The 20,997-nt window shown below is 48.0% G+C and overlaps 1 protein-coding gene across 7 annotated transcripts in view; it reads left to right on the forward strand.

Moving 5' to 3' along the window:
- BDNF (brain derived neurotrophic factor) overlaps positions 1–20,997 on the forward strand; it is a 64,652-nt gene that overhangs the window by 36,955 nt on the left and 6,700 nt on the right. Inside the window, exon 1 of one of the 7 annotated variants that reach the window (XM_083838031.1) lies at positions 5,891–6,170. The exons of 1 other annotated variant lie outside the window; for it this stretch is intronic. Coding sequence is in view for 1 of the 6 variants with exons in the window: in XM_083838029.1 (XP_083694155.1) it covers positions 9,890–9,895 (6 nt within the window). In the remaining 5 variants the exon portion in view is untranslated. Of the gene's footprint in view, positions 1–5,890; positions 6,171–6,580; positions 6,747–6,790; positions 7,195–7,243; positions 9,323–9,391; positions 9,896–20,997 lie in introns of those variants that run through there. 5 more of the 7 variants (XM_083838035.1, XM_083838032.1, XM_083838033.1 and 2 more) reach the window with 5 other exon arrangements.

A 20,997-nucleotide genomic window follows, 5' to 3' on the forward strand; every position in this document is an offset into this window, starting at 1 on the left:
GATTAAACAGGATAACTAATGGAAAACAAGGAGGTGTTTAAAGGCACCACTCCTTTGCAATCATTTGCTTTTCAGCTGTGTAAACTCCACAAAAAATAAAGAGTGTCCAGGAAATAAATGCTGATAATGTTGTTTATGAGTTTGTACCCAAAACGCATGGGACCTCAGCCTCAGGTGTCCTGCCGGAGCAGGGGCTGGGTTTCACTTCAGCCCTGCACATGGGGGGGTGACATGGTTTCGTGGAGGCCACGTCCTCCCGTTTGAGAAGAGGCATCGGGCTCGAGGAAGGTTATTTAAATGCAGCTTAAAAATTCGCGCTGGTTTTCTGGTTTAGCACTTCAGGACTTTCAGACCTGGAGTGGCTGCACATCTGTCCCGTGCTCCTGTCTCACCTCTGGGCGCCCGTCACCGACAGCCCAGCGCCCGCGGCCGGGCCTTCAGAGCCGCGCGTCCCTGCCATTAATCTCCCAGGCGGAATGCGGCAACGCTTGTACGCCACATGGTTCCAGTTATTAAATTAGCAGAAGATTAACAATCCCAAGTGTTCAATAAACAGAAAAGACAGCAAACAAATGAAATGCGTTAGTTAAGGGAAATTTTGGCTCTAATGCAACTAATCCAGCGTTTGTGTCGTGAACCACAAGTCGCGGTGACTGGGGGAGGAGGAGGACGTGATGTGGTCTAGGTTTTGCTGCTAGGACCCAGGTTTTACTGCTGAGCTGATGATTTTACACCACGATTAGTAAAAATGTCTACTGCTCCTCAGCTACTTCTCTCTTTAATGCTCCATTTGTTAACATGGAGAATATTTTTACCTCCCGAGGTGCTTCTTAGGTGAAATAATTCAATAACCTGTTTTAAAGGGCATCACCTCGGGGCAGTAAAGCTGTGCGGCCCATACCTGGTGAGCTGGGGTCTGATGTCAGAGGAGAGGTTTGCTGCCTAAAGCCAAGTAACCACACAGGGGCATTTGCAGTGTGGCCACAGAGGTTTCACTGAGGTTTTGGGGCTGGCTTACTTTCAGGATGTATCCAAAATAAGCTCTCCAGAGTTACGGACTGAGTAGGGTTTGGTGAGGCAAGTACATGCAGTCAGGTCAGACAAGGTGCCTGGCTAAGTTTATTAAACCTCTGGAATCCGATCCCTTTAAATATTAAAAATAATCCGCTGCATTGCATCTAATTGAAGCACAGTGAGTATGTCGAGGAAAGGAGAGCTGACTCAATCCCAGCACCTTTCACCCACAGGCGCACCACCCGCTTGCTGATCCCCTTCCAGCGCAGGGCTCCAGTGGCTGGCTCTGTCACAGGAGCGTCCCCGGCCATCTCGTCTCACTGCCCGCGGCTCTGGTTTCTCCCAGCCCCAGGAACCACATGCTTCTGGCCTCCAGGGGTGGAGGAGGTTCTCTTTCCCCTTCCCACACCGCCGTGGAGCCTGCCTCCTGCCATTCCTGTCCTGCTGTTGGGGTGGCTGTGCCCGGCCAGGAGGCACACTGACGGGGCACGTGTGCACTGCCACCACCACGTGTGACTCGCTCTCAGTCTCAGCGCCAACCGATGCCAGCAGAGGCACCTGCACAGGGGGGCGAGGCGTGGGCGCAGCAGGGGCGAGCTCCACAGCAAGTACGGTCATGAGCAGCTTAATGCCTCTCCGCACGGCGGGCGCGTGCACTTCCTCGTCGGCAAGGATCTGATCTGCACCTACCACAGAGCTTTGTTACTGCAGCAGTTCCGTGCGCGTAAATTGCACTGAAATCCCTGACTAGGAGGCATGGGACAGGATCCAGGGTACAGATCCCCCGCACGATGGAAAACTGGCATACCTTTAGCAGACATGAGAAGAGACCAATTACTCTAATTGTTGGTTGGAGTTTTTTTAATTTGCTTTTGCTGTAGCTGCAGGGTGACGGCGCCGAGCTATTAGGTGATATTTTCTCCAGAAAAAATGTTGTGGTTTCAGTCCCAGTGATTGAAAGGGTGGATTTTGCTGCTTTGTCCTGTACACACACAGCCTGAGAACTGCATCTAATGAAAGATCTTTGATTTTGCATTCCCAACTTCATTGTTTCTCGTAATGCTTTCCCTGCTAAAACAAGGCTGAAGCACCTCTCTGCGGACGTTGCTCACTGAAGGTGAAATTTCACTTGGTGCTGACGGTGACCACCCCAAGCTGTTGGGGGCACGGCAGCCCAGCCACCTGGCAGGCCGCAGCCACAGGGCCAGACGTGGGGTGAACCAGGAGGCCGAGAGACACATGGGGTCCCCAGCGAGCGGTTGGGTCCCCAAGGGTGCTGAGGGCTCGCTGGTCCCACTGGTGTCAGCAGGGTGCATGAAGGGCTCCGGGGCATGCGCCGTGATCGCTGAATCATCAGAGAGTGGCGTCACAGCTCAGTCACTGTCTTACGAACGTGATATGCCTGCAACCTCCAATCGTGTTTATAACTCATTGCAATTCTTAGCATTGCTTGAGTTGGAAAAGTTTATTTCAATGAACTTTCCAGTCCTTTAATGTGAAAAAATAGCAAAGATAGGTAACTAGGAAACATGAATAAACATAATTAAACATAAAATACTTGTAGTGATATAAGAACTGACCTCAGGCAATTAAAATTATTAATAGAAAAAATACTCTAGTGTCAAAACCCGAGCACATCAACATCATTCTCATTTGTGTAATCAGGACTAGTTTATATTTCCCGACAACCAAGTGAGAGGGAGTCCAAGTTGTAGCTTCTTGACCTTTTTCTCTTCGAAAAACAGGTTGAGATACTGTGTTAATGAAACAGGGAGTGTAAAGATACAGTTGTGGGGGGAGGCTGAAGTGCCTTTTGTGTATTGACCAACTGTGGACCTTTTAAGAAGTTTATTCTTTTCTAATATTGACTTTTTTATTGCTTCTCTTACAATTGCAATGGGGGAATTTAAGAGCCCCACAAACTACTTTATCATACAATTAGTTTATCAGTAAATTCGGACCTTGTGCATCAATCACTATAATGCATAACCTCCACTGAGACAGAAACCAGATGTGCGTGCTTCTGCTTTGCTCTTTGTAGTATCTACGGCATCGTTAGTGCCTATGCTATAGTTTAAATTGAATTCAGCAAAAGGCAATGGTCCTACCCCCCTACAAGCAGTCTGATACTGCTGCAGGGATAAATCAACATTATATTGATTGACAACTCTTAGTTGTACTATTTCTTACTCTTTCTCTGTCGCTGTATGGAATAGGGTGAAGTGTAATTGGTGTATGCAGAAAATAATTTTAACCAGTTAGGTGCAGGAAGAAGAGGCTCAATGTCACGGTGGGCATGCCACGGTGGGGACACCAAGAGGCTCGATGCACCGAATTCACCCAGCTGAAATAACCAGAGACGTGCAGCTGCTCCCCACCGTGCAGCCCACGCTGCCGCATTCCTGCCGAGCACCACCAGGTGCCCACAAAGCCCAGCTGGGGCTTTGCACCCGTGGCCGGACAGCAGGCGTCCTGCAGAGAGAGGTGCAATGGGAGCAGTTGTCGTGGAGCGCCTGGGGACCTCTGATCCTTGCACATGGATTGGGAAGGCGAGGGCTTGTGGACACCTCTAAGCCCCGTGGGCATCCTGTGGAACAAGAAGTTGCGCTCTGACCAGGGAAGTGTCTCCCCGCGAGGATTATTGGTTGCTTCACAAACTAGTGCCACGTGGGCCCAACCTTGTGGGGCTCACTCATACAAAATTCTCCTTGAAGTCAACGTCTAATTGAAAAATATGGAGCCCAGATTGTACGTGCATTAAAATCCAGGCAGATCATTATTTACACTACTTTTTCATTTTCCCAGTAATCAAGCACTGGCTGGTGATAATCCCCCACGGGCTGATTATACCGGCAAGATAGAGCAGCTCTCTGACCACACCTCTTCCCCAGGAAGATCTCGGTACCAGGGCGAAAGGCAGCGTGTTCGCAGTGGAGCAAAATGGGAATTTCAGCGTACAGTTGTCTGGAACTGATGGTTTCCACGTTCTCAGCAGAGCAAAGCTGCAAGCGTGTACCACGGCAGTCCGTAACATGCTTCCTTTCCAGAATTAAAAAACTTGCTCTGATTGCAAGCAGACTCTTTCTGAACATGGGCTGTCTTCCTCGCTCCTGAGAGCCAGTCAGCAGATGCTTCGGTGTCTCTAAAGCATGACACTCGCTGCTGCTCATCTGCATGTCTAGTGTGCGAGGAGACGAGTCCCTCCTCCAGGAATAACATGTGTGCGGTGTATTACATTGCAGCTAATTAAAGTAGCCCCTGCTGCTGTTCAACTCGACTGGTAGATCATTCAAATATTTGCAGGCGTCGTCTTATGAACACAGAATATTAAAACTCTGCCGGCTTGGTCTTCTCACAAGGCAAAAAAGCAGCTTAAAATGTGCAGCCCCGGGTGAAATCAGGCACCGTGGTAATACAGTTGTACCTGGAAAGCTGAACGGTGTCATGGAAGGAAGTCCAAGGCTATAAAACAAAATGCATGCAGCAACTTGGCAAGTTCCAGCTACAATCCTCTGGTTTGAAACCATGCTCAGAGATCTGCCTTGCAGCACCAGTGAGAGATACGGGGTTATACAGGTATATAACGACGGGAAAAGAAATGGCTGGTACTTTCCTAATGTCAGGATTTGAACACTACAGAGGCAGCCGAGCAGGACTGGGCCTGAAGAGCCCCCATTCTTAGCACCTACCTATCAGACAGCGAGAGCTGGGTGCGATTTCCCTGGACAAGGCTGCCAGCAGGGTCTTTGAGAAGCCACCTCTTTTCTTGGGAATGGACTGGCTGTGGTCTGGAAAGCGTGGTGACAAAGAGGTGGAACTGTCTTCCCCACTCGGGGACACTTGCCGTCCAAACACGCGAAACCGAACCCCCAAGTGCAAGGAGGATTGTGTCCTGGTACCCGAGCATGGTTTTTAAAGAAGTTCTTAAAGCTGCAAAGGATATTAACCACCAAGATTGTTTCCCTTAATATATATTAAAAGCTGTTTTATATGGGAGGCCTTAGGTGTACTCAGATTTCAAACGCCTGGGATGTTTTACGACTTTACTGATCTCATAAATGCAGGTGTTTCATAGCAAAAGCACACGGGCAATCAGACCGTCTGAAGGCAGCAATGAGTTGCACACATTTCTCCCAGGAGAAATAAACGGGCGCGAGATGGATGGGCCTTGGGCATGGATTGCATCGAGAGGGCCCGTGGGCGCTGCTTGCCGTGCCCGGCTGGCAGAAGAGCCCGGCACCGCCTGGCCCCGGCAGCCCCGGCGGGGAGCGTGCCACGTCTCTGTCTTTACCGAGATCGGATGGAGCCACTCAATCAGGGGCTGCCATTATTGCCTGCGCCGTGCAGTTTCCACTATCAATAATTCACCGGCCTTGCGGCGCAGGCAGGAGGGGCCCGGGGGGCCGGGGGCTGCGCACGGGGAGCGGGCATCGCGGCCGCCCCTGCCCGTCCCGGCGGGCGATGCCTCGCCCCGGCCCCGTCGCTGCCGCCGTCGTTGTCGCTGTCGCTGTCGCCGGGCTCGGGCAGAGCCGCCCCGAGCCGTGCGCCCGCTGCCCGCCTGCGGCAAGCCGCCGGTGTAGCGTTACCTGTGGCGCTCATTAATAAGCCATGCCTGCCATTATCTTGATTGCATTCCTAATGGGCCAGCCGCGCAGGGGTCAGCGCGGGAGCGACATTTACACGCTCCGCGCCCGGCGCCGTAAACCAACACCCGCCGGTGCGGGTCCCCCCCCCCCCGCCCCGCTCCCCGCTGCCGGCCCGGCCCCTCCGCGCCCTGCCCGGCCCTGCTCGGGGGGCGCCGGGGGGAGCGGGGGCCGGGCCGGGCGGGCGGGGCGGGGCGGGGGCGGCGGCGCGGAGCCTTTAAGCGGGGCAGCGCGGGGCCTGCGGTCGCTGCCCGGAGGCGCCCGGCCGGGGGGCGAAGGCGCTCGTAGGGGTCGAGCCGAGCCGAGAAGCTCCCGCTCGGCGGGCGTCGGGGTGGGGGATCCGGGACCTGGGGTCCGTCCTGCCGCCCCTCGGGGAGCTCCGATGAGACTCGCGAGCCGCCGCCGGTGCCGCCCGTGCTGCCGGGGCGGCGGGAGGCGGCCGGCGGGGCCGGGCGGCGGGCCGAGGATGTGAGTGCCCGCTGGGGAGCGGCCGCGCTGAGTGTGGACGACGAGGTACGGGGCGCCCCGACGGGGGCTCGCGGGGCCGGGCCGGGCCGGGGGGAGGCGGGCGGCGGAGCCCCGCGCCCCTTTGTTCGGCACCTGCCGGCCCCGCCGCCGCCGTGCGGTGCCGAGCCCCGTCCCGTCCCGTCCCGTCGGGGCTGAGCGCAGCGGGCAGCGCCCCGACGGCGGCGGCGGCGGCGCGGGGCAGGGCCGGGGGCGCGGGCGCTGCGCGGGCGCGGCCGTTGGGCGGCCGTTGGGCGGCGCGCGGCGCCCCCTGGCGGTGGGCGCGCAGCGGGGCCGGGCCCGGGGAACCCCCCGGGATGGGGCCGGGCCCCCGCGGGGCGGCGGGGCGCGGGCTCCGTGCCGGCGGCGGGGGCCGAGCGGTGCCGTCGGCGCGGCGGCAGGGGCGCTTCCCCGTAACAGCTGGGGATGACGGGGCGCCCCGGGGCTGCTGCTGCCGCCGCGGGATCGATGTCGTTACTGATTGATGTTTCTGGTAACGCGCACCTAACGAGCGCGGAGGACGCGTCCCGGCAGTGCGCTTTACCGGGCCGGTGTCTGTGCCGTCGCTAATTCCCGGCCCGATAAGTACGTGGTGAGAGCTGCCGGGGCACCCTGCGGGCTGCGGCCGGGCCCCGAGCAGCCTTGGCCCTGCTGGGCCTGCCCGGGGGCTGCAGCCGGCTCGGCACCCCGGGGTGCGTGAGCCCACCTGCGCTGCCCCGGGGGGAGCGGGTGGCAGCCGCAGGGCCCCTCGGGGCACTGCCCAGGGGTACGGGTCCAGAAACCTGTCCCTGTAGGCTGCGTGCGCGTAGGGCTGTGCCAACCGACCCATCGCCTTGGTCTCGGGGCAAGGCAATGGCTGCGTTGGGAGTACAAAACAGCTTGAAGGAGCTGAGAGCGGTTTCATCTGTTTGCTTGCTGAGAAGAGGTATGAGGGGAGCCTTTCTGCAGGGCTCCGTAACTCACAACAATTTTCTGCTGTAGTACTACCACTTAATGTTCAGCCTCATTGAACCTCAGCTGGGAAAACCCATTTGTAAGTAGCATGCCTTCTGTTCAAATTGCCAGTGTGCTCTGCTTTCCAGAGCTGCAGAGTAGGATCCTGTTGCTGTATGGCTGTGAAATGAGGGTAAACCTGGTCAGAAGGATCAAGAACGCTTTATTTGAAAAATCCAGATGTAACAAGGGAGATAGGGGAGGAGAATGGGAAAGGACTTTTGTCTTGGAGGCTAAGCTGAAAAAGTTTAGTTTCAAGCAATGTTCTTTTAAGAGCATGCTGTAGTACTACATATGCTGGAGTACTATGAAACAGTGCACAGATGCAAGGGATCTCAAAGATTAATTAAGATGTGAAAGAATACAGTGGAAGAGGATGATCACTGCTTTTGCTTTAAAGGTCTGTGTGCAATGACAATGCTAACTGAGAGCAGCTGCAGTTAAAAGCCTGCTCTGGTACCTGTAGGGCTTTCTGCAACTGTTGCCCCATCGCTACCCCTAGGAAAACACAGCAAGCTGCACCTTCAGCTCAGCAGTAGTTCTCTGCCAGGGTGCAGGTATGAAAGCAGGTCATGAGAAGCTCATGAGTAGGAGACCATCTCATCATTTCCCTGCATAAGCCGGCATCAAAGAAAGAAACAACTTGCTCTACTGAGTGAACTGTAGAGCAAGTGTGGTCCTATCAAAAATCAAAAGTATTTCCTGTATCTGCCTTCCTGGCTCGTGTGAAAGGCTGAGATGTTGTTCTCTGAATGTGTCTTGTGCTTGCACTAGAAATCGCATGTTAGGCATTGTGTGAATTGGTGGAGGCTCCACTAGAAGAGGATATGTGCTTTGAATAGGTTAATTACCAACTTGTCTTGACCTGTTTGCAAGCATCTGTTGTGAGCACTTGGTTCCTCCTAAATAGCTAAATTGCTGCTGAATTAGGAAGCTCTCAATCACTTAGGTCAGTTCATACGCTGGCATTCTTGGTAATGCTTAGCTGTGAACACCCTTGAAAAGGAAGCTTTGAAAAGCACTGACGCTCAGCTATTTTTGTGTATTGCCCAAGTGACGTGGTAACTCAATAACCTGCTGCCTTCAGTTCCAGGTGGGAAGGCGCTGTGTGTGACCGCACCTTTGTTCCCTGCTGTAGTCTGCTGGCAGGTGGCAGCGATGTGGCCTGAGCGAGCTGCCTGAAGGACAGGCAGGGATGGGGCTGGTAGGCTGTGCCCGCTGCCAGCTCACAAAGCCCATTGTTTCCTGTGCTGGCGCACATCCGTCAGCGTTAGTGCTGACTGCACGTTGTTTGGGGCAGGGATCATCTTGCCTGTCTTCTCTGTGTGCGTGCGGTCCTGGTCCCTGCAAGGACTCCTCACTGCTCTTGTAATGTAAAAATAAATAACAGATCTTGCTGGGCACTAATGCTGGTGACTATGTTACAGTGCCTTAAACTCGCATGTTATTAAAATAAATACTTAGGCTACTTGATTTGGAAACACTAGAATATACAGTAGCAGAAAAATAAAATGCGTTAACTTTGGAGATTCAAGAGTGTATTGGTAGGGTAGCCGTTATATTATGGGCTACATGCTCCAACGTAATCTTAAGTTGGTCACGTTGCTTACAATTACAGGCTCTGAGCAGTCAAATAAGGAACACATTTCATGAGCTTTCCAAGCTAAGCAGGTCAAATAGTCATAGAGAGAAAGTGTAGGTGATCTGTAGGGTTGGAGTCATGTTTTCTCCTCTTCAGCATTCAGGAGCTAATTATCAGTTGACAACAGACAGGTGGAATTCAGCTGCTGCACCCAACTGTAGCTCTCAACATCTCATTGGGACAGCCTGTGGTATTGAAGATGCTGTAGATTTAATGTGATAGGCAGGTCTGGGCAACAAAAGAAAAAGCCAACCCTGTCTCAGACAATTTCTACCGCTTATAAATTGTGAGCGGAGGACTGGCTGGGATGGTGCTGATTTGAGATGACCATAATCCTTTCGTAACACTGATACTGGTGGTAGCAGAACAGCCCATTACAGTGTAATTTAGGCATCACAACTGGATACAGCTGTTTGAAGACAAGTACCGTGGACAACTAGAGAAAGCAGAAGGAAACTTCATTTAGTGAATTCTCATGCCCCAGTGACAGCTGCCATAAGGCTGTAGCAGTTGTATACTCCTCTCGGTAAGAATATTGTATTTTTCAGAGAAGTCAGTTTGAAACCAGTTAATTAGGACAGTTATTTCTGGCCGTGGCATTTGTACAGAACAGAAGGCATGATTGTTCTTATGTTTGTTTCTCTGAGTCCTTTGATCGGCTAGAAGCTCTCGATGCTTTACGCTATAAATTACCTCAATACTTTGGCAGTTCATTTCTTTTCTTGTGTACTTGGTTAGGAAAATGCAGAAATCCTTGTGACTCAGCTTCAGACTACTATAAATTATGAAGAAATGGGGGAGGGGGTCACACTTCAAATTAGGAAAGGCAGTTCTTGGAGGCTGGGAGGAATACTGGTTGCTAAATTTGAGATAAGCATCTCCTGGTATCTCGAAATCTGAGCAGCTACCGCCACCTAGAGCTGCATGACACAAACACGCCGCTATGGCCGGCTCTCCGTCTGCGCCTGGACGATGAAGATGAGTGGGGCTGCTAATCCCAGTTGGTCCTCCTTGGCAAAAGCCACTTGAGCGTGTGCATGAGCGCGGTGCTGAGCCCTGGGACAAGGGTGGTGCCTGCGAATCCTGTTGGGCGATGCAGGTAACGAGTCTTTATGTGCAGTCTTCCTTAGGTGGCTTAGATAGGTAAACAAGGAGGATCACTTTGTGTAAATCGTTTGTTGACTGAACTTCGCAATACACCTGAAGAAGTTTGTGCAAGTCAAATTGCTGCAGGTGCTGGTGAGACTTGGTAGCGTGTCCAAAGCTCTCACTGAAAAGGTGCGATGTAGAACTGGTTCCTTAAGGGTCTGCGCTGGCTCGTGGGGGTGCTTGTTTCCCCTGCTCCCTCAATGAGGTCTGTTTACTAGTGGGCAGCCTGCAATAGATGTTTGCTGGGAAAGAAAAGCTTCGGATATTCTTCATACATTGACTCTGCAGCAATTAGCTTTGTTTCACTAGACCCAGCATTTCCCAGTTTCAAAATTAAATATTGAGGTGAAACTAGATATGTGGGTATTTGTTGCTACTACAGACCTAATGATGTGGAATATGTTTTTTTGTATCTACTCTGCTTAGGTTATAGACTTGTTTTGAGCTCACAACTTTATATTTGTATGTTTTGTACACCAGTTTTTGGCAATAGGAGGCTCTGCATTTGGGAGAGCAGAATAAGCAGCATTGTTCCTTATTTAATTTGCCAGGAACTGCTTACAAGGAGAATCAATGTGCCTTTTTCATTCACCAAACTCATAATCTCATGTGCTGTTATTTCTGCTCGGCTCTTGCGGACACAATATGTTTTGGGGGCTCTTCATTATAACTGCTGGCTTAGGGCTTCCAGAACACCCCGTGAAGTAAGATACCCACCAGAACCAAACCTCAGTGGGAGCTGAGGACTTCCAGCTCGTAGAATCCCGAAAATGTAAGCCCTTGGTTGATAGTATGTACTGACTGTCTTCCCAGGTGATAGTTTTGGTAATTTTTTTTAAATATTTTAAATCTGCCAGTGTCAGGTATATCAGGATAAGGGCTTAGTGTGTTTTCTGAAGGAAATGAGTTTTGCTGTGGGAAACGGAGGAGCTGCGGCACATGACCATTTGCCATTCAAGTCAGGAGGCAACTGCAGGCTGTTTATACGAGGCTGTATGAGGAGAGAGCTTTCATACCAAACTAACACTGGAAAAACTACCCGTGGCTCACCTGGAGCTCAGCAACTAGCCTCTGCCTCTCCACTATAGGCACTGGGCTACAGTTAGGTTTGTAGTCCCTTATATACGTGTACCATAGCAGGAAGGTTCTGGTAAAAGATCAAAGTAGGAGAAATTCAGCGAAGTGCTGTTGTATGCTCTTTAATAACTCAGCATGCAAAAGACCTGAAGCATGTTGCTGCAGCAAAAGCTTAATTCCGTAACAATAAGAACAGGACTCAAGTCCTTTTGGATTTTTTTTCTGAATCCTGTAGTATGTATCTTATAAAAGAGTTAAGCATAATCTTGTGCCAACCCTAGCACATGTTATACCTTATCTAGCGTGATCAAAACACAGCTTTCTTTAAACATAACAGCTCCTGGAGAAATGCAGTTTTGTCTAGATCAAGGAATTAGAGGTTATGATCTCTGGATTCCTTAGTCCGTTATGCCATTTACTTTCTAAGCTTGGTGCAAAGTTTAGTATCCATATGGTTTAGTTTACCTTTCTTTACGCTGGGCATGGCTCTCTGTAAGTGTTCAGTACTTGATACACTGAAATGAAAAGGAGCAAAATCTAAACTTTATTCAAGGGCTGGATTAGCAAGTAAACCAACCTCCCTGTCGTCACAGCTGTCACCGCGCTACAGAGGTGTGTGGACAGTCGGGATGAGCGACGGGACTTGTTTTGTGGTATTTCTACATAATTGTGCCTGCTGGCTGTCTGCATTAAGACTTGGATCTTCACTTGGTATATACATTCCTTTTGAGTTGATAATCCAGTTTGAGCTGTAAATGCCAAGAGAAAAATGTTGTTTGATAGAAATTTGTACTGCAAACCAGTGCAAGTCCAAGGGGGAAGCAAAGCCAGTAACAAGTTCAAGCTGGCAAGGGTGCCTTAACCAGAACCCGTGCCAGGAAACTGTGGTGGAGTAAGAGTTTGCTGCTGAACTTCGTGACTGCCCTTTATCTTTACAATGGGTTGACCCAAAACTAGAAATAAATACATCCCAAGTACTCAATTCTTGCTTTCCCAGATATAAACATAATGGTTTATGTCAATGTCATTATTTTTTGGCATCTAATGTTCTGTATCGGTGAAGAAAGGTTGGTTTTATTTAATGGGAGGCAAAGAAGGATGTTTAACATCTCACAACAGCAGGGTACTGGTATAGTGTATGCAGGTTGCTGCCAGTGAAATGGTGCACAGAAAGGACAGGCAGGTGCTTCTTTGTATCCAATCACAGAAATACAAATGTTATGTAATGCTTAGCCTCAAGCTCAAAAATGAGCTTCCCCCTTAAAGGTTAATGATTGGCATCTGAATTTAAAGCCAAGAACAAAGCTTGGAAGACTCATTTCAAGTCCTGTTCTCTTTATTTTGTATTAATGATTAATTTCTGCTGCCCCTGGTGCAAACCTTTTCTGCAATTTTAATTGTGAAAGTAGCAGTAATGCTCATGATGAGCAAGGATATTTTAAAAGGATAAGTCAATCAATTCCACATACCTCCATTTAAAAAAAAAAAAGGATGGGGTGGCAAAACTACGATTTAGCAAGAAATTACTTAGAGGTCAATGCCTGCAGAAGCTGGCTGCCTCCAAGTCTGATGAGTGGAGATGGGACATCCTGAATTCCATAATCCTCAAACATCAAGTCATATCTGTTCTTAATCAATATTGTTCAACACAGGTATTGTTGGATATATTTTTTTTCCTTGCTCTGACTCCTGTAACTGAGAATTTAAAAATCTTGTGCTTAGAAAGAGCAAATCATTTCACCTGCCTTTGGCTAATGAAAGGACAGCTGTGCAATGACAGCTAGGAAATGCAATAAATACCTTCCATGTCTCCTCTAAAGAAAACACTCTAGAGCAAATTTTCAGTTGCAAGGCACCACCAGACCGGTTAGCATTCAAGTCGTAGTCACTATAAAATGACTGAGGGGGAGCTGCCGATGTTCTGCATACCTTGTCATGTTCAGGCATACTGCCAAACGTGACGTGTGGTTTTGACTAGGACTGTCTGGAGCCATTTATATTTCTAACAAAGAAAATGCATTTGTGGAGATGACACTGCTGGTATACTGAAGCTAGGTTTTCTTTTTTCTCCATTTGATTGTTTTGATTGGGATGAGACCTGCTTCATTCCCTGTACAGGCCAAGCATCTTTATTATGAGCAGGCACGGCTTTGCTCATCTCCATTTTATGCAAGTTAAGGCTGACCTTTGGTTTCTGGCAAGCAGCCTGTTTTGTGTTTATAGGGCTGGTAAATACCTACTTGTGCAGCAGTAGTTTTTCATGGGAATAGGTATTTCCTGAATTTCATAGCAAATTTGTTCTGGCTAGAAGCAGCCTCTGGATGAGAGAGGAAGTTGTGCTGCATTTCACTTGAAGCCTCCTAGAGGTTTTAATGGTGAAGGATGTTTCTGCATTAGCACTATTTGCCTCCTTCTTGTTTTTTGTTATATAATGGTTGAGCCCACAAACTAGAAGCATGAGGCTAAAAGCTGAAGAATGAAGGAAGAAACAAAAAGCCATATGGCGATAGCAGGAGGTCCTGCCACCCCACCTTAGGCTCGTGACAACATGCCCTACATTTAACCTACAGTCAGGAACTAATTAACAACACAGATGGAATTGAGCTAGCATATGTATTTCAAGTAATACCCCTAAGGTTTTAATCAGCTGCCCAGCCTCTTTCTGAGTTACACATGTAAGTTGCCGTAGAGAGAGTTGCAAAATATTTGAATGATGCATATGGTTAAGGTAGCTCGTGGTAGTGGCTGGAGCGAGGGAGCGGGGGCTCCCATGTTCACCGGTTCAGCAGTGACTTGCCATGCAACCCAGGGGAACTTGTTCAGGCCTCTTTATGCTTAGTAGGAAAAGACCATTTCTGGGATGGTTCCTCCTCTCACTGAAGTGTGGTGAGATGCAGTGCTCGCAAAGCACTCTGGAAGCTTTGATGGTCTGTTCCGTAAGAAAAGTAGAAGTGGAGGCTCGGCACTGTGAGTACCAGGTCTCTCTTCTCTTGCAGTGTCTTTGTGAGGTTTTTCAACCTCTCCAGGACTGCTGATCATCTCTGATAAGGCAGCATTGATTTTGGCTAGGATTGCGATTTTGAGGTAATCTATTGAGTTGTGCGGAGGTTTAGGAGAGGGAGAACAACTAGCTGTTTCATACCGAGTCATTTCATGTTTCTCTCTTTCCTCCCCCCACTCCTAGCTATTTGAGGAGAGGCTCTCCTTCCCTGCAGGGCAGTAGCATCTGCTTATGTGAAGGGACAGGTACTGAAGTTTTAATAGAGGAATGTCTAATTACTGAAATCCCATCTATGAACCTACCCTTTGGAGCTTAAGGGCTCTTACAGCGAGGACTGTACACTGGCAGCAAAGCCACTTTGTTCTGTTGGGGGTGTGTGTGCATGAAACAAAACACCCAAATGTGGCATGGAGGGAGGTTGGATTGTGTTGGCCTGGATTTTGCATACTTTTGTTTATAGGCATGTCTGGGCTATTTGTGTGCTTATGTCGGAGGGGGAAGGGAGGAGCTAGTCTGCACACCTAGGAAACTTTTTTTCTTCCTCTTGAAAGTGTAATTATTACCAAATATGCATGTATCCCTGAGGAATCCTGAGTGTGAGGAAGCTGTTTTACTCAAACCTGTCACAAGTTGTTCTGATAGAGCTATTAGCTATAGTGTTGGCCCCATCTGATTTTATAACCACATAAATGCTGGGCCACCTTCACAGCTGGTACAAATCTGTGAAGAGAGCACTGTGGATTGACATTAGGCAGTGACTCTGGACACCACAATCAGGTTCACTGGAATGTACTACTTCAATGAGCCCTAACAGTTCTCATGGAAATAGTTTCCTGTGATGCTGCAATCTATCTCTGCATCTAATGACTATATGAGAAGTCATCAGCCAGGTACATTTCATTTTTAACTGGGGGGATGGGATGGGACAACCCAATGTCAGTGCGTCATGTTGACAGAAATCTGTGTAATACTCCTCTGGGCAAGAGATTAGATGGTTATACAGCTGGGAGAAGGCATAAGGTTGATAAAAACCTGCAGTCTTGCAGGAAAAAAGAAAATGAACTGAAAAAGAACTGAATCCTGATTTCAGACACTTGCATCTTTGGCAGGCATACCACCACACTTCCTATAGTAATTCCTGACTTTTTTCCTCTACAAAACTTACGAAGTGGAAGCAATGATACATGGTGGTGTAAGTCTGTGGGTGTGTGGGTCCTAACTGGCTGGGCAACTGCTGCTGAGCCAGTGAGGCTTGCCCAGGGAAGGCTGGAGGAGGAAAGCTGCTCTGGGTGGTCTCAGCTACTTGCATGCCAGTTACAACATGTGACTGTGGAAACAGTGCTGTCTGTGGAACTTGGATCCCTCTGAATCCAGTTGGAGCAGGCCCCCAGGTTTTTAGAATTGTGTTAGGGACAGAAAACCAGGCTTAGTGATTGCAGAGGTTTTTTCAACATGAAACCACGTGGTGGGAGGGCTAACAACTCTAATGCTTGGAAATCTGTGGTATGCTGCTTTGTCCTAGTAAAATAACAGTGGTGAAGACATCACGTCTTTCCAAAGTGTTTTCAGTAGTTATGCTACTATATTAACATACCTTTGCAGCAACAATGCTATCTCCAAAGATAAAACAGTTGTCACAGCAGGACACGTGCAGGGCTGGTTGCGTAGTGAGATGGATTAGACTGCTAACCCATCCAATGGCATTGATGTCCTCAGTAAGTTAAAACTCTTCATTATTCCATTTATGCAGCTTGAGGTGGCTTTGTGAACCTCCCCCCCCCCTCAAAAAAAAAAAAACCTGCTCCTCGTCTGGTTGTCCCTGTGTTGTATAACTTTGGACTCCAGAAGGTGCTCCTCTGGTACCTCAGCAGAAGCTCTCATGCCTCCTCTGTGTATGGAGGGTATTTCTGTGGAGGTGCTGTGTTAACAACGGGACTCAGCATGTGTTGAGAAGTCTGCACAGGAGGGCGGGAAGCCAAAAGATGACTGATAACACTCCTGGCAAATGCAGGCATATTGTTAATACCTGTCAGGACTCTGACAACAGGCATTTCCAGTTTCTGGTTCATGCACATCACAACATACTGATCTGCTTCATTTCAAGGACTGACTATGGCTAAAAGCAAGGTACTCTCTAACAGCAATGCCACACACAGTCAGGGTCTCAGCTAAGGTAAGTATCTTACAGCAAGTGGGCACAGCCCTTGCTCTCCTCCCTTGCTCTAAGAAAGCACTGCCTGCCCAAACCGTGGGTAACTGCTCCATCCGATGCTTAAGCTTTTTAACCATTGGTTTTCCTTGGCTAAGCTTCGCTTACATTCCTGGTGAGTGCATAATGTTCTATAGGTCCTAGGAAACTTGCCACTCGCAGCAGAGCTGATGGGTGCGTGGGATGTTTTACATGCTGTTCAATAGTTCCTGGGCACTCGCAAGATCCAAGTTTAACTGGTACAGCAGCTTCTGGGTTGTTCGCGGGCTGCTGGACACATGTCACAGTACAAAGGATCCAACACACGCTAGTTTGCATGCAACGTGCTCCATTCTGTTCCTGCTCTCGAATGCCAATTATCCTTAACTTCATGTGTGTGCTTGGCAGAATAGCTTGGTCCTGTGACGATTCAGTGCAGTGTTTCATACCAAAGAGCAGTGGTGAAATGGAAGACAAACCACAGATGCTGCTCTGAGGTCCGAGACTCTGCCCTAATGTTCTTCCACGCACAGGTTGAATTAGTATTAAATAAAGCTCTAGTGGCTATTGAAGCGAATGATTTCAGAGAACTGTAATTATCTGCTGTCATGGAGGAACCAGACAGTATCTTGGCGTGGAGTAATTATTCCATGGAGTGGCTTTGTGGTTGGCTTCTTGTTTTGTTGCTTAGTATGTTTTTTCTTAAATAACCAGTTCTGTAGGTGAACTCTGCTTTCACAGAAGTCATAACTGTACTTCTGAATGAACACAGTAGTGGCATGAATCTGTTGTGACACATACTCCAAACCAGCTTGATGCAGCTTTCTAAGCCTGAAATCAGTTCAGAAGCTGGAATTCACTAATGCTGAGGTCTTAAACTTGGAAGTTGTATCTCTACTGGCCAGTATTCCTGGCATGGCAATACGAGTATCGCATATCTTACCCATTCTACTCCTGCTGATGAACAGAAGTAGGCCTGTTGGTAGCACCTTCTATTTGAAGGGGACTTTCCCCCATATACCTTTATTTCAACATGAGGGTTTGGCAAAAAAACTGTTGCAGTTAAGCGAATTGTTTCATAAGCACAGTGGCACACACACGTGCCCTTCTAGAGCTGAGTTAGTTTGTTTACAGTAGTCCTAGTAAAACCCCTGTGTGGTTTGAGTGCCCCTTGTGTGGGATGCTGCACAAACAGCTGGAAAAGCAGCATGTGTCCCTCGCTCAACAATTAATTCCCATTGTAAAAGTATAAAAATAGTGCACATCTGTTCTCTTCTATGGGTGTTGTCTCTCCAAAACCTCTGATACCATCTGTGAGTTTGGCCTGCTCTTTCTTTACTTGCGCATGCTGCCAAAACCCATCCTGCTTGTTTCCTGGTATGGGCAGAATGGGTTTTAGATCTGTCCGACAGAAATCCTGCTGGGAACTCCTTGTAGTCCCGTACTTGGCCAATTGAAGTATAAGCATGCTTGTAATGATGAGACTGTCTAGTCTACGCAGTAGAGCGTCTGAATTCTTTCTTAGAGCTCTGAAGCATGTGAGTCCTTTGCATGGCTGTTTGGGCATCCAGAAAGGTATGAAGAAAATCTGTAGGAAACTCTGATGCATAAGTTAGTGAAAGATCAGGGTATAACGCTGGGACATTAATATTTTGGCATTCATTTTCTTTGGGTTCTTTTTCACCTGTTTGATGGGAGAAGTTGTGATTTTTTTTTTGCATGTCTAGAGGGAAGAGTCCGATAAACCCCGGTAACCCCACAAACTCCTTGCAGTACTTTAAACAGATGCTCTCTAGAGCCAATGTAGGCACTGCTGGAGATGCTGTGTTCTCAGAGGCTGTACTATGGGCAATGTTCCGTAGCATGAGATCAAAGACAATTTCTTATGTTAAAAGTTGTAGTTTACAAACTACTTATAAATTTGTTTGTAATTTGTCTTAGTCTTCAAAATGGTGCTGGCTTAGTCTCTGCCATCTCTGGCATTATGGTTAAGTAGATTTTATTCCCTCAGGGAAAACCAACATGAGGGAATAAAAATGAAATATTTTTTTTCTTCCTGACATGAAGCACCAACTTACAAGAATACAAATTGGGTGTGGGCGTGCCTGTGTATGTATAGATGGGAGATGGGGGGGCTATATTTTCTGTAATAAAAAATAATTACATAGTTTGCATAAATAGCCGTAAGGATAACCATAGTGCGTCAGACATCCAGTTATGCATGTGTTAAAGGTTAATGCTGTTTGTTCTCAGTACACTTAGTCTTTGCAAATCATGTGCTGACATGCATCCCATTTTGGTATCTGTTCACACACTCCAGTAATGATGCGTAGTGCAGGAACTCATGCCTGTGCCATTCAGTAGTATTTAGTAAATTGAACTTTTGTATAAAGGTCTTAGAAAATGGCAAGGCAGAAAATGAATGTCGTCTTGCTGCTAATTTTATCTTCCACTGCACATTCCTTTCTGGAGATTAAAGCATTCTGAATCTATTCACTACTGAAAGTTGTTTCAACTTCCATAGCACATATCAGGATGCAGAAAAGCAAGTTCATGTTCACAGCTGTTACTCAGGTCTCTCTGCTGGAAATACAACCTGTTAAGCAGTTAGATTTCTGCTTAAAATAAGTAAAACTAATGAAATAAAACAGTTAACTGGTCAATTCTCATTGAATGCAAATACAGAAGTAAATAATACAGATAGGTAATTGACTGCATATGTAAACTAGCTGTAGATAATTGACATGACCTTCAATTTAATGAGCCTCCTTCCCATTAGTGGAGATGACTGCCACAATTAAGTGCCCTTATTCTAGCTGTAATTGTATGGACTTCATTGAAGTACAAACTAGGTCATGTCTTCCTGAGATCTGGTCCATGGTGGGTGACCTGTTTTCATTGCTTTGGCTTCACTGTGCTGCATTAGAGAAAGAAGAATGCTCTTGCAGCCATGAGAGTGGATGGCATTCAGGAAACTTGTCTCAAATGTCATTTTTGACAGACATCTTGTGTGACCCGAGGAAGCCTTTTAAAGCTAGGTCTCAAGAGGGCTGGCATACGTGTATTTTAAACAGCATACACCTACTTTTTGCAAGGTAATAGGTTTATTCAACAGTCCATCAGACAGCAACAGAAGTAAGATTTCTTCTCCTAGAGGAGTCTGATCCAGTGACATAGCTGGGTGGGAGGAGTGAAAAAGAGCTTCAGTCTTCACTCATTGTTCCTGGGCTGTGGGGAGTAGGGATCTGAACCTCCCACAGCTGAGAGGGGAGAGAATGGATGCATGATAGGACTACAAAGTGAGGCCACATCATCAGTGACTGGGTTGTGGTTTTTTTCTACCTGTGTGTGGCCAAAAAGTGGCCACAGCTGCTCTGGCTTGGCTGGCATTTGATGGTATTGGTGTGCTTGGTGCCAGTTGGTGGTCTTTATGCCACAAGTTGGGTTGCTTCAGGTAAAAATACGCCATTTCAGAGCACTGATGAGCCTCTGTGGGAAGAAGTTGTTTAGTCTACTTGGGCAGCATCTGCCGTGGGAGTACCCAGCAGGGCTGAGGCATCTCCAGACAGGGCCTTGCAGTAGCAGATGTGCCCGAGATGGCAAGGGGCAGTACCTTGCTCAGCCTGTGTGCTGGGGAAATGGGCAAGTGCAGCTTTGTCCTGTGTTCCAGCCCGTCTTCCACTTCCATGTGGGGTGACGTGGTGACTGCCTCGTAACTGGAAGGGTGTATGCAGTCTGGTGTGCAGGGTGTACGAGGTGCTCGGTGTAACAGGACGGCCAGCATCTGTAATCTTTGCTGTATAATACCTGTATATTACCTTGACAGTTGGGGAGCAGAAGGAAAAGGATGGGCAACTGCCATCCAACTTGTTTCCAATGACTTCTTTGGAGCTGCATGGTTTTACCAGTCCTGCCTTGCCAAGTGGGAGGTGAACCATGCACTCATGAGTCAACTCAAAAGGAGCTGAAAGGCTGTTTCCAACCACAAAGGGAGGTTTAATTCTTACTCTGCTAGTGCACTAGTAGATTTAGAGCAACTACTACTAGAAGATATGACCTGTAAAACGAAGAGGTTTCCTAGGTGTTCACAGATGACTTCATCCTGTTAACTCACGCGGTATCATTTTGTTGCTGCCCAGAACTGACTGTATAGGACCATGTTAGAAGATTTTTTTCACAGCCTGCTTACACTGTTCAGAATAGTCAAGGACTCTTTTATGAGCAAGTAGAAGTTTTTCTATTTTCTCTTGATAGTGATATTCCACGTCTGTACTGCCAAAACTTACTTTGACATAATATTCTACAGATATAAACGGGAGGGAAAAGGGTGGCTTTTTAGGGGGCCACGTTTACTTGTGAATAGTTGCTATCTTAAAGTGTCTTAAAGTTGTGGGTTTTCAAAGCCTAGCTGTACGTTTTCTTACTACCCCAAATAGTGACAGTCAGATATCATTGGATGGGATACAAATTGATCAAGCTTGACAGCGTTTTCCCTCAGAAGTGGAAGGAAACACTGAATAAGGAAGGGTTAATTGAATGTCAGATATAGAGTAGTGTTAGATCTGGTAATCAACCAGCAATTGGTGGAGGTTGCTGAGGGTATGTCGAGGCCATGGTAAGATAGCTCTACATCTCTCTGCCTTCCCTCTTTGTTCCTTGTAAGAAAGCTGTCCATGCAAATGAAGTTTCACAGCCCCTATTCTAGTCACTTTGGATCCCATCAAGTTTATTGCTACCCTAATGGCCCAATGGTAGTTGTGAGGGATGTGGCTTGTGCCAGAACTCA

This window comes from Anser anser, assembly GCF_964211835.1.
Source record: "Anser anser genome assembly, chromosome: 5".
NCBI lineage: Eukaryota > Metazoa > Chordata > Aves > Anseriformes > Anatidae > Anser > Anser anser.